The sequence below is a fragment of the Cryptomeria japonica genome, chromosome 4 (genome assembly GCF_030272615.1).
Source record: "Cryptomeria japonica chromosome 4, Sugi_1.0, whole genome shotgun sequence".
In the NCBI taxonomy this organism is placed as follows: Eukaryota; Viridiplantae; Streptophyta; class Pinopsida; order Cupressales; family Cupressaceae; genus Cryptomeria; species Cryptomeria japonica.
In genome coordinates this window covers 710,243,905-710,257,373 of record NC_081408.1, presented here as the reverse complement: position 1 = coordinate 710,257,373, position 13,469 = coordinate 710,243,905, and the positions used below count along the sequence as shown (strand labels likewise).

At 41.0% G+C, this 13,469-nt stretch overlaps 1 protein-coding gene across 1 annotated transcript; it reads left to right on the top strand.

Moving 5' to 3' along the window:
* The first annotated feature begins 229 nt into the window (after positions 1-229).
* Positions 230-6,647, top strand: LOC131036185 (uncharacterized). The gene is made up of 3 exons (XM_057968009.2): positions 230-1,307; positions 1,416-3,283; positions 3,724-6,647. Exons 1-3 carry the CDS (start codon positions 311-313, stop codon positions 6,433-6,435), a joined length of 5,577 nt encoding a protein of 1,858 aa, XP_057823992.2. The 5' UTR covers positions 230-310; the 3' UTR covers positions 6,436-6,647.
* The last annotated feature ends 6,822 nt before the right edge of the window (positions 6,648-13,469 follow it).

The following is a 13,469-nucleotide window of genomic DNA, read 5'->3' as shown; positions in this document are numbered from 1 at the left end:
ATCATTAGAATGATAGAAATCTCATCTTTCTATTCTACTAGCTTTCATGATGCAAAGAATATACAATCTAAATCAGAAACAACATCTATTATGAATTATTGAAAACTAATATCTTTAATAAGAATTATTATCTTGATTAATCTTGATTTTATTATTATTATTATTTTTAATGTAGGTAATGGCAGTTCCACTTCTTCCACCAGACCCACTTCACCGCAGTGGACAAGCACTGGCTAAGGTTGAGAGTGTGGCAAAATCTTGCAATGCAGTGGCCATACTCTCCACCTCTTCATACCATGCAGCTGTTCGTATGGCTACCCTTCGCAATATGGTTCTCCTACGGACCTACAAAGGCAAAGTTATCCCTCAATGGCCTGACCTCCCATGGCTCCACACTGACTCCTGGACCAACAAAAACCCCACCAAAACTAAACCCCCAAGCTCCTGGTCATGGCCCAAGATTTCTCCAACAGAAGAACAAGAACAGGAAGAATCCCTTCAACACAATGACAATGCAGTCAGCTTGAAACCGCAGCCTGAAGAAGTATGTTTTCTGCAATTTACTTCAGGCTCAACTGGGGATGCAAAAGGAGTGATGATCACTAACGCGGGGCTTGTACACAATGTAAAGCTTATGCACAGGTACTACAAGAGCACGCCACGTACTGTGTTAGTAAGTTGGCTGCCACAGTACCACGACATGGGGCTCATTGGCGGCCTCCTCACAGCAATGCTCAGCGGTGGAACTGCTGTTCTGTTTTCTCCCTTGACCTTCATCAGAAACCCCTTGTTATGGATTGACACCATGACTAAATACAAGGCTACCCACAGTGCAGGGCCCAATTTTGCCTTCGAGCTCCTCATCCGCAGGCTGGAGAATACTAAGAAAAAAGGGATTGAATTGTTGCAGGAATATGATTTGTCATCCATGTTGTTTTTGATGGCAAGTGCGGAGCCAGTGAGGCATAAAACACTTAGGCGGTTTCTGGAGCTTCTGGGGCCTTGCGGACTGGGGGAGGAGGTTTTGGCACCTGGTTATGGCCTCGCAGAGAATAGTGTTTTTGTGTCTGTGGCATGGGGTGCTGGGAAGCCCATTTATGTGGACTGGCAGGGGAGAGTCTGTTGTGGGTATGTTGAACGCAATGACCCAGATGTTGATATAAGGATTGTAGATGCTGAAACAGGGGAAGAGGTAGCAGGGGAGGGAGTCGAAGGCGAGATCTGGGTTAGCAGTCCCAGCGCAGGGATCGGGTACTGGGGTCGGGAGGTCCAAGGAGTAGAGACTTTCAAGAATAAACTTAATTCAGGTGACTAAACTCAACATGAATTGCTTGATTTCTCTTTGTCTTCTCTATTTTAAGACATTTTGGTCAATTATGGACATTAATATAAGTCCTTTAAATCTCTTCTTTTAGGAACAAGAAACTATACCAGAACAGGGGATTTGGGACGGATAGTGGCAGGAAAACTATTCGTGACAGGGCGTATAAAGGACATGATAATTGTGAGTGGCAGGAATGTATACTCTTCAGACGTGGAGAAAACAGTGGAGACCTGCTCGGAGTGCATTCGACCCGGGTGTTGTGCAGTGATTGGAGTTCCTGAAGAGACCCTGGCTTCTAAGGGAATTTCCCTATCGGAATCCTCAGATCAGGTGGGCCTTGTAGTAATTGCAGAAATCAGAGAGGAAAAAATGGTTAAGACGGATGTTGCAGAGCAGATTCGATCGGCGGTAGCAGCTGAGCACGGGGTCGAAATTGCCGCTGTAAAACTGATCAAACCGAGAACCATCTGTAAGACAACTTCTGGTAAAATTCGACGGTTTGAATGTCTCAAGCAGTTTACAGATGAAACCTTGGACATTGCCAGAACAACTCGCAATGCGGCTGTTGTTCGGACATTTAGTGGGAAGGACAGTCGTAAGTCTTTGCTTCCGCCCGCCATGAAAAGGTCTCAGACCTTCAGTGGCTCCGATTCCAAAGAGTATTCTCCAGTTGAAAGCGTAGCAGATAGAGTCCCCGGTAGAGAAGGGATTCTACAGTTTCTAGTTCATCTGGTGAGTGAGAAGACTGGCTTGGAGGCCTCTCAGATATCACTTGATAATAGTTTTGTAAATTATGGGTTAAGTTCAATTGTGGTAGTGGAAGCAGCACAGAGGTTGTCATCATTCTTAGGGGTACAGGTGGCCGCAATTGACATTTACACTGCTGGGTGCATCTCAGAACTTGCAGAGCTAGCCTTAAATCTTTTGAAAAATTCAGGTGATAATACTCCCACTGTTGAAGGACCGGATCGCGGGGACTTGGTAGAGTTTTTGAAAGGCCTTGTCTCAGAGAGGACTGGAGTGGCTATACAGGAGATTTCTATTACAGATAGTCTGGTTTCATACGGGATCGATTCAGTGGGAGTGGTTTATACAGCTCAAAAGCTTTCAGCTTATCTGGGTGTCCATGTTTCTGCAGTTGATTTATTCACAGCAAACAATATTTCTGAAATCAAAGCATTTGCAGAGGAACTTCTTCAGCGAGAAGGAAAGACAACTACGAACATTAAAAAAGCAGAGAATGTTAGTTCATATACCCAATGTGTATTGCCTTCGGCTCTGAAAAGGCTTGCAATTGGGTTTCTTCAGTTAATTGGCATTGTGTATGCAGCAGCATTGTTGATTGTTCCAGCATACATCGCATGTTCAATTCCCCTTCGTATTGGTTTGCCTGCTGCTGAACTACTAAAATTAAATCCCATTTTGCTTCTTCTACTTGTCAGCCCAGTTACATGGATATTCTACATAGTTATGACGGCCATTTCTCTGTTTATATTTGGAAATACATTTTTGCAAGTGAATTATACATTGAAGCCCAAGGTGTCTGTGTGGTCTGTGGATTTTGTGAAATGGTGGACTCTATACCGTGCCAGGGATTTTGCATCCACCATGCTTGCCACTCACCTTCGTGGTACTGTTTTCATTGTATGGTGGTACAGGTTTCTGGGTGCAGATATTGGAAAAGATGTGGTTTTAGACAGTACAGACATTACAGACCCTTCTATGGTTTCTATAGCAGACGAAGCAGTGGTCTCAGAAGGAGCGACGGTTGAGAACCATCAAGTGAAAAATGGAATGTTGTTTTTAGGTCCTGTAAGGATTGGAAGTCGGTCCTCGGTTGGCCCTTATGCCTTACTTCAAATGGGTACTGTTTTGGCAGTAGAATCTGTTGTTCCTTCTCTTCACAGGACAGAAATTGGGCAATACTTCGGTAAAAAAAAACCACATTCAAACCCGAAGGTATGCTATTGAATCAATTTGAATTTACCATTTGACCCTTATTGGCATTATCTATTTTGTTGTGTAAGACTCTCAAGGTCTCAATTTCATTTGCATGCATGATTTATCTATTTACATTTTGTCACAAATTTGAGTAGATTAATTTAAATGCTCCTTTGGCTAACAGCCAGAACCCAAGATCCTTACGTTGGTCATCTCTAATTTGTTCTCCTTATCCAGTTTTAATATTCTACAATTCTCAGACCTTAAGCTTAGAAGATTGGCTGAGTGCATGGGTTTTTCATTAGTACTTGTTTTCACTTCTCGACTCTGTTCCTCAGCTGTACTGAAAATAAGCCCCAAATTTTATGTCAGTATGTCCGAAAAGAAAAATAAATTTTAAGGTGCATCTCGTATCTATATTCGTTTTAATAAAATAAACATCTTTGATTAAATTTCAGGAAGATGACAAGGACGGCGATTCAGCAACAACAACTATTCACGGATGGCAACTACTGGGCCTATACACAGTGGTCATGGTCAGCACTTTAGCTGCAGCAACAGTGTATCCATTGTTTGTATGGCTTTCAAATACAATGCAGTTGCCTCATATCAACACATTCTCCGACCGGGGCTTTCTTCTGTTTTCCCTAGCCGGTGCATTTCATTGGCCACCTGCCATTCTCGCAGCTTTGGTTGGACTGAACGAGCCTACAATTGTTCTGGAAATTGTGTCTCGAATATTGTTAGAAGCAAAAATCCTGCAGCTTGCATTCTGTGTTGGATGCACTTACATAGCCTACGGCTTTGTGCTAACACTGATGACCTGCATTCTCAAATGGTGCATTGTGGGAAAGGTCAAGCCAAATGGGGTGCCTGTGAGAGCCTCGTCCAATTTGGGCCTTCGAATTTGGTTCATACACAGGCTCCTGACGTTGTGTCATCAAAGATTTATTCAGCTCCTATCAGGGACCGAAGCTTTCTGCATTTATCTAAAATGCTTGGGAGCGAAAATCGGCAGCACAGCATCCATCAGAGCAATCAACGCCATAGTCGATCCAGACCTCTTTCAGCTGGGCTCCAACAGCCACTTGGGCGACTTCTCTAAACTAATCACGGCGACTCACAACAACCCAAAGAGCTTCACTCTAGGGAAAATTCAAATAGGTTCAAACTGTGTGACAGGCACCCAGAGCCTACTTTTACCAGGCTCCACGTTGCAGGATCGAGTCACGCTGGGAGCATTGTCTCTGGCACCTGCAGACTGCGTGCTGCAAGCCGGGGGCGTGTACGTGGGAAAAGAAAAGCCAGTGATGGTGAACGCCCAGGGTCAATCAGGGGATCTTCTGTCAGATAAAAGAATTCTCCAAATGGACAATCATTACAGAAAAATTGTGGGTAATCTTGCAGCACACCTGGCAAAAACAACACTGAAAGTCCAGTCCCGTTATTTCCACCGCCTGGGTGTGGCGGGAAGAGGCACCCTCACAATCTTCAATGATCTCAAAGGCATTCCACAGCACGACATATTTTCACCCGGCAAGAAATACCCCATCATCATCCGCCACAGCAACAGTCTCAGCGCAGACGACGACGCTCGCACGGACGCCCGAGGCGCATCCATTCAAATCTTCCCTGATGAAAACAACCATACCGACTCCCTCATCGACCTTACGCTCAAGACAGGAAAAGCGTTCTACGCCAGAACCATTGCAGACTTCTTTTCATGGCTAGTCGGTGGGCTCAACCACAGGGAAGAGCAAGTGAAGCGTTTACCCCACATCCAGGACGCCGTCTGGGGGTCCCTCAGACAGACAAACTCCTATGCAGAACTCCACTACTACTCCAACATATGCCGTTTGTTCCGATCCAAGCAAAGCCAGACTGATCACTACGTCAAGTTCAAGCTCCGACCCGCCGACCCACAGATCAGCGAGGATGCAGGTACAGTCGACCGGAAGGACCGCCTCCTCCCGCCCGAAACCGGTGCCATCCCACGCGAGTCGGCAGACACCAGACCCCTTCATTTCCTCGCAGACGACTTCCGAAACCGGTTGGCGTCTCCCTCGGGCGTCAATTACATCCTACAGCTACAGATCCGGCCCGTACCCCAATCAATTGCAGAAAGGGAAGAGGCCCTGGACTGCACGAAGCCATGGGATGAAGAAAAATACCCCTACATCGACACGGGCGAGATGAATTTTAACCAGTTGGTCGAAACAGAAGAGGCTGAGAAGCTGCGGTTCGAACCGTTCAGGCGGTGCCCTGGGCTGGATGTGGTGCCTGCGTCGTCCTCCCGAGACAGCGCCTCCATAGATCACGGACGGTCTCTTGTCTACGACATCTGCCAGTGCCTCCGCGCCGGTCTGCCGCTTCACCCAGCATGGAAGAAGCTTTTGGAGCAATCCGACGTGGACCTCGACTTGAACGTCTGCCCTTTTGCATCCCCACAGTCGGCCGCCCAGACCCCCATAAAAGAAGATGCGAAACCGATGGCTCCGGTTCGGAGCTGGGCAGTGTCTCTGTGGCTTTTGCTGGCCCAACCGTTGCTACAAACGGGGCTACCCTATGCGTTGCTTGCTCTGGCCTTCGTTGTGCCTCTTGGGTTGCTCTCATATTGGGTACAAAACAGGGAGGACTACACAAGAATCTTCTTTCCTGTTATTTTCTTGCCCATGTTCTATATATTGACGGGGCTTGTTATGGTAGTGTGGACGGTTGCATGTAAATGGATTATGGTGGGGAAAATGAGAGAGAATGATAGAGTTGAGTTGTGGGGTCGAGAAGCGTTGTTGGACACCATTTGGCAAGCAGTGAGGTGTGTGGCTGGTGACCACTTTGTGCAATTGTGTAGGGGCTCTGTTGCTTTTGGAGTATATATGAAGAGCTTAGGTGCTAGTGTTGCATGGATTGAGGGTGCCTATGTGGATAGCATGGAAGCATTGTTAAATCCGGAGATGGTGATGATGGGGAGGAATGCCACAGTGGGGAGGAATGCCATGTTGTTTGGGCATGTGTATGAGGGAGGAAAAGTGGAATATGGTGGGTCTAAGATTGGAGAGGGAGCTTCTGTGGGCAGTCGAGGAGTGGTGATGCCTGGTGTGCACATGGAGGTTGGGACCAACCTACCACCTCTTTCTCTTGCTATGAAAGGGGAACAAATTTGCACCTGATCAAAATTTGATAATAGTGGTCATTAATGATAGTGGTATCCATAGCTCTTTGTAGTGCTACGGTTTCAATCCACCTTGATTTTGTTGGTATAGTAGGTGTTGGTGGTAGTTAATAGCTTTAGAATTGTTTGATCCTTCTTGTTGGTCATTTGTTATATTTGATATGGTATTTGGTATTTGTAAGAGATAAGGTGTCTTTTCAATACATTTTTTTATATTTAATTATTAAAAAGAGTCCATTAACAAGGCTTATTCTTGCTCTCATTATTTGTATATCTTCACATTGAATGTGACCCCATTCATTAAAGTAATATATTTCTTTAGGATAAGTGCACAAAGATGTGACATATAAGGGGGTCTTAATGATGGAGTAAATATGGTTTTATCTCATTTACATAGGCTTAAGTTTCACTTAGGTAGTCAACATAATACTTTATTAGATATTAATTACATAATGCATTTGATATTTGTAGTTGTTAATTGGATATCAATTATCTCTACCTCATCACACATCTACTATTTATACAAGGTGTTTGTACATTTTATTTCATCTCAATATAATTATTTACACATTATTACTTCGCTTCGTATTGTAGAGGTGGTTGTGTTTACTGATTGTTGTTCTTTAGTGATTACACCAACATGGTATCAGAACAGCCAATCTGCATCCCCTTTCATGCTGAGAATTTTCATCAGTGAATTTTGAGTTCCCGGGGGTTCTGGATTGGTGATATATGCATCATTACAAATAGGTGCATTCCAAATTTATGTTCTCAATTTTTATCGATTTGTAGTTTTCTTCATTGATTGGACGAATTTTTTTCTGCAGATCAGCCCTTTCTATCATTTTAACATGCCCATGTCTCATACTAGAGCATCTTCTTGAAAGGGTGTTTACATTCTTATCGACCAAGCTTAGTAGGCTTCCTTATTCGTTGGTGGCGCGATTTCAATTTTGAATGAAGCACTTACATTGGCTCGATCTGTTCTTGATTAGGCCCGTACATTCATCTTTTGCCAGGTTCAGTCCCTCTATTGGTCATGGCGATTTATTCTCAGTGGGCTTATTAACTGCTTTGTCTAAATTATCTCTACCTATGTGTGCTCTATTCAAGGTTTTTGACGCACACAATTATTGGCTAGTGCATTCATATTTTATCACGAGGCTTTGGTCAGGTATGTCGACATATTGCTTGTTGAAATTCGTATAATTGAAGAGGATTAGGCATTGTAGTGAGCAGGTCGACTTCATCATCTATTCGGGTGTCACATATTTGTTGCAAGTGTTTCTTTTTCCCATATTGAAGTCTTTGGTTGTGTCAATCTTTGTTTGCCTTGGCTCACCTATTTGTTTTAATGATCCAAGGCTTATTACATTATTTGGTTGGCGATTTGCATTACATATAGGCACACCATTTATATTTGCAAGCTAAATATTTTCTCATGGGTCAATTTTTTATTATTTTGGAGCATACTTTGTAGTTTTGTCCAAATATTTATTGATTAAGGTTTCACCTTTTGCTATTGAAAATTCCCCAGTGGGCCCTTGTGTGCAATGTTTGACCTAGGACATTGGAACTTTAGTCTCACATTGTCTGTGAAGCTTGGTTTTGTGTTATTTATTATTAGAGGTATTCCTTCTATATGTTGTGAGTTGTGAGCTCATAGTGTCTTGGAGCTTGAGGCCATTGTGGATGTAGTTGTGGCACGGGCTACTCACCACCTAATCGCACCATCACAACTTTCTAATTCCACCAGGCTTATATTTTTTCCCTCAAAATCAGACACGGTCATATGGAGGGACCAACTATTATCAATTAAGCCCTTTGGTGCTTCAAAAGTGTCTCATATAGCCCTTTTTTAAAATTTTGTATAACTTTTGCAAATGGAGGCTAATTTTCATAAACTAGATATCGACGGAAAGACGATTTTGTCAACTTCACAGTTCTGTGTGGATATTTTTCATTGGTTTTGTCATTTGATGTTGATTTTTACCCATTGAAGTTACAATTTCATGTGGTTGATCTCTATTTGTGATATGAGAAGTGCATCATTGATGTAATCATGGGTTATGCAACAAAGCCTTTTGTTATCATTTTGACTAAAGACAATTATGAGTCATGGGCAAAAGGCATTATAACACATTATAGGTGGTTTAATCTCTTGCCTCATCTTTATGGACTCATTTTTGTGCCAAAGACCAAATGTAAGCAATTAGTTTGGAGTAATAAAAATGATCATATCAGAGGATTGATTAGTTGTACAATTAGTAAGAGCTTCCTCCATGACATCTACCCCAAGTTTAATGCCCACACATAGTTTGGATCATTATTTGGGAGATTTTTGGAGATCTACATGTTCTTCCATTCCCAGATGATTTTCTTCAAATTGCCTTCTTCCTCTTGATGATGTTAACAATATTCCTTTTGATGATGTTACCTTAGAAGAGTTTGAATATGATGCAACACTTGAAAGTTATGATGATCTAGAGACTCCACCTATAACTTCTACTTCTTTAGTTGAGATCACACATTCAACTTTTGTTGGTGATTCATTGAGTGTTACCTCTTAAGAGATGTTATCTTTGCATCTCTCATTGTGATAAACCCTTGCAATATCCCAATATACGCATCCCTGGCCCACACTTGAGCTTGTAGGGTACCTACCTACCTGTCACCTTGTCCCTATCCATCCCCTCATCCTTGTATTTGAGGCATGGGCTGATCTTGGCCCTGTAGATTGAGCTAATCTTACATTTGTATCCCTTGTGCTCTAGCCTAAGGCACTCCTTGTCCTCGTGATGGTCTAAGTGGTAACCCCACCCATGGTGTTGCTACCTATCCTCCACCCCCTCCACCATTCCCTCCTCCATCTTCCCCCCTCTGATTGATCCCTCTTCCTCCTATGTCGCCTCCTTAGATAAGGCTCATCCTTGTCATCTCATGTGACGGTATGTAACTCTCCTAGCTCTATAAGTCATGAAAAAGGATGTGTTGAAAACTATGCCTCAAAATTAGGTGTCATACATGTGTCCACAACCCTCCCAAGATCCCATGGTACTAGAATAAGGGCTTGGAACTCTATTAATGCTACATCATATGATAAAGTAGGTCCCCACTATGGCATCTCCCACACTATTTGTGCAAACTCTATTGATCCTCATGGCGGTCTTTGTATTCATCCAAACTGTCTAGATACCCTATTTGGTAAATGCCTCTTGATAATGTATTGAGTTTGACTAATAAGACCTAGCGCTGAAAGAAAAAAGGTAGCTTTGAATTGTCCTCCTCCTAATCCTTGAAATCTATGTACATTCTCCAACAAACTATATCAATGCCATCGATAATGTGCCCCCAATACTCCATCTTACCTAGCTTAGGTTGGGTAGTGATCATGCCATACATGTGAACATCGGGTTGTCCTACCTTGCATAACCTCATGCATATTGGCCTCAAAACTGTTATATGCTCATAGGCCCATACATGGAGTAAGGTAACCCCTACCAATAAACTCGCAACACCCATGTAAACAAACTGATGTAAGTCATGATACAAGTGTGCAAACAAACATGGACCCAACGCAATTCGAGTCCCATCCATGATCATCTACTCTAAAGTGTAGCCCTATCCAATAGAAAAACCATGTGACTACCTGTTGAGGCAAATGTAGCCCCTAATGACCCTTGCTAAAATCGAGGGGAGTGGATCACATGATGCTACCATAGATCCCTCCAACTTACTGTACCATTCTATTTGATAACTAGATCCTCATCACCGAAGGCCCGGTGCGGAGCATCCACATTGCCATCCTGATCACAGACAACCAACTCTCCTCAATTGGTATCTGAAAATCTGTCATACATCCTCCAAAGTCACCAACATCTCTCCAGTCAAGAGATGAAACAAGTTGTTCTAATGTTCCATCTCTTTGTCAACATGGATAGGATCCCTAAATTATTTCTAATCTCGACATAAAAGTCGCATGCCATAAGCTCATTGAGATTAGGACCTCATAACCACCCTTGGTCAAATTTGGTCACATCTACTATGTGCAAGAAAATCGCTCCCATGATATCAATGGTGCCAAATCAACCTACAATCATATCAAACTATGTCGGCAAACCCCTGATCAACTAATCATCTGCCTGATTTTATCAATTGGGGAGTTATCCCATCAACTATTTTTTTAAAATAAAAATTGCAACTTCACTTTTTTTTTTTTTTTTAAGTAAGTGCTATCATTATGGGGATAGCGTCCTGTATTACTTTAAAAAGAAGTTACATAAATTTTTTGAGCAACCAGCATAAAAGTTCTATGTTAGCTAGATGCATCTTTCAAATGACCAGTCATACCATACAAAGGATAGCAAAAAATTGCAGCTTCACTTAGGAAATATGCAATTTCTTTATAGAAATGCATATTCATGAAGCAAAAAATACATTAACAAAAACGCAACATCGGGCTACCAGAAATGCACCAGCATTTCAAAAATGCATTGAGAAAACAAAAACACATCATTAAGCATATATGCATCAAGACGCTAACAAACACATGTTTTTGTGTCAAATTCGCATCCTTAGCCTACAAAAACTTTGAAACTATCCTAGAGCCTTTTTGCAAAACCTATTTTCGAGCCCTTTTAATGACACCATAAATGCACAAAATCAACAAAAGGGTTAGATACATACTAGCTGACCCACATTCTCTAGCTTGTCATACCGTCACACTCACTCAAATCAGTGGTTGTGTGTGTATGTTCCTACCATCTTTGTTTATTTTCTCTACTCTAGGCTCTAATTGTTCAAATGTGTGGGATGCAAATGAGTAAAATGACCCTCCTAGCTCCTATAGATAGGTGTTGAAACCCTAATGGGTTGTGTTAACTCACCGCACTCCCACGTAACCCCAGTGACCTAATATTGGTTCATCCTTTTATTGTTTTTACCTCATTTTCTACTTCTACCTAGCATATCCTTGTCTTCTTGTCACGAGATTATCCAAACCTTTTTTTGATATTTCATTAAATCTCTCAAGGGGGCATACCACCTTCCAAACTGGGGCATGTATTAGTTATTTTTTATTCTTTGAAACAATGTGATAAACAATGTTGTCTCAAAGAGAGGAAAAATGTAGACACCTAAAATTATCCTTTAATTAAATAAATATCTAGATTATTTATTTAATTATTTTATCATAATGTCTTCTATTAATTAAATAAATATTTTTATTTTATTTAATTAATTCACCAAGCCTCTTCTTTCTAGTTTAAATAAATATCTATTATTTATTTAGATCTCGCCTCCTCTCTTAAATTAAATAAATATTTTATTTATTTAACCACTTTCTTATATTAATTAAATATTTATACCGTTTTATTTAATTAATTCACTTACCTTTTTTCCTCTTTAATCCTAGCCCTCTGACTTGTTCACATGGATCATATTCTAAAATCGTAGGCATGAGACAAGTGTCAATTGTCTCTTCATTCAATTTGTGTTTTCTACAAAGTCAACCCACCTCTTAGTCTCCTCCCTTCATCTCTACCTATCCTCTAATCTTTTTGAGTCTCTTTCATCTAATATGTGATCCCGACCATTCACAATTTCACCTCTTGATCTAAACCGTCCATTTTTAGGATGATCTCTATAAAAGAGACTTCCTCCTCTCATTCTCCATCAACACACAAGCAATCATACTTATACTCTGCCAAAATCTAGCTAGATCATACATCATCACATGTTTAGCCATACATAATCACAACCACATCCATTCTTCCTTGAGCTCTTGTGCAAGTGCAACACAAATCTAAGAGCAACATCATCAATACAAGATTATGGAGGATAGGAGAACAATAGAGACAAGCATATTATGGATGTAAATGTATAATCTATGTTGTTTTATGGTTTATTTACATTGCATGATAGTTCTCTATTTAAGTTGTGTTGAATTAGTTTGTAGATTTAGAGTTATTGGTTGGTTTTATTAGGGTTTACAAATAGGTCAATATTCAACATACACATTCATTTATACTGTTAGGATTCCCAAAGATACTGAGAGGGGGGATGAATCAGTATCTAACCGGTTATATAATTTACTTGATTTAAAACATGTAAAACATATCAATACAGTATACCGGTAAACCAGAAATAATGCAGCAAACAAAGATAACAACAACCACATGAAAAGCACACCATAACACAATAGTTTAACGAGGAAACCCGGTGTGGGAAAAACCTTGGTGGGATTTGTGACCCACAATATTCGCTTACTAGCCAATAAGTGAATATTACTCTTACAATAGGGGCATGCACATGTAGGAAAGCCAAGTGCCTAGAGCTCACTGCTCAAATACAAAATAAGAAGTCACACTGACTTACAAAATGGATTATACAAATCCAATGTCTTGTACTGCTTCAAATTAGCATCTGCTATGCCAGATCCAGTACCGGTTTTAGCTCTGCTTCATACATAAACCCTTAACCTATAATTCGCATATTAGGTCTGCCTTATTTCGCCTATCACACTATTACAAAATGTTCTCCAATGATCTCATACATATATGAGTCATATTACAACTCGCCATGTCGGCTTACAATGATTTTACAATTAATTACAAAATACATTATAAACAAAATTCCTGTCAGCTAGGGTGCCGGTATCCTTCCTTTGTCTGTCGGTGTCATGTGTGCTGGTATAGAGTCTGTCGTTGCTGGTGCCAGTATATTGTCTTGCCGGTATCATATGATTGCAAGGTTGCCATCAATGACAAAACCTTAAATCACCTACAATTTCTCATTGGAGTGTGCATTTGTCAACATATACAATATATCATTTGTATTGTGAATGTAGATAATAGTGTTAAAAAGAATTTGCATTAACCAAAAATCCATAAGGCCATACAGTGCTATATGTTTATAAAGGTATAAAATATATCCAATAAAGTCATATGGGCTTGCAAAAAAATTGTATGGACATAAAATGTCACATATCCGTAATACAAAACATAAGTTCAAAAATTTCACAGACATACAACA

Coding starts and splice junctions, on each gene's coding strand:
- LOC131036185 (XM_057968009.2), top strand. CDS start 311: ATGGCTACCCTTCGCAATATGGTTCTCCTACGGACCTACAAAGGCAAA. Junction 1,308..1,415: donor CAAGAATAAACTTAATTCAG/GTGACTAAACTC, acceptor CTCTTCTTTTAG/GAACAAGAAACTATACCAGA. Junction 3,284..3,723: donor AACCACATTCAAACCCGAAG/GTATGCTATTGA, acceptor ATTAAATTTCAG/GAAGATGACAAGGACGGCGA.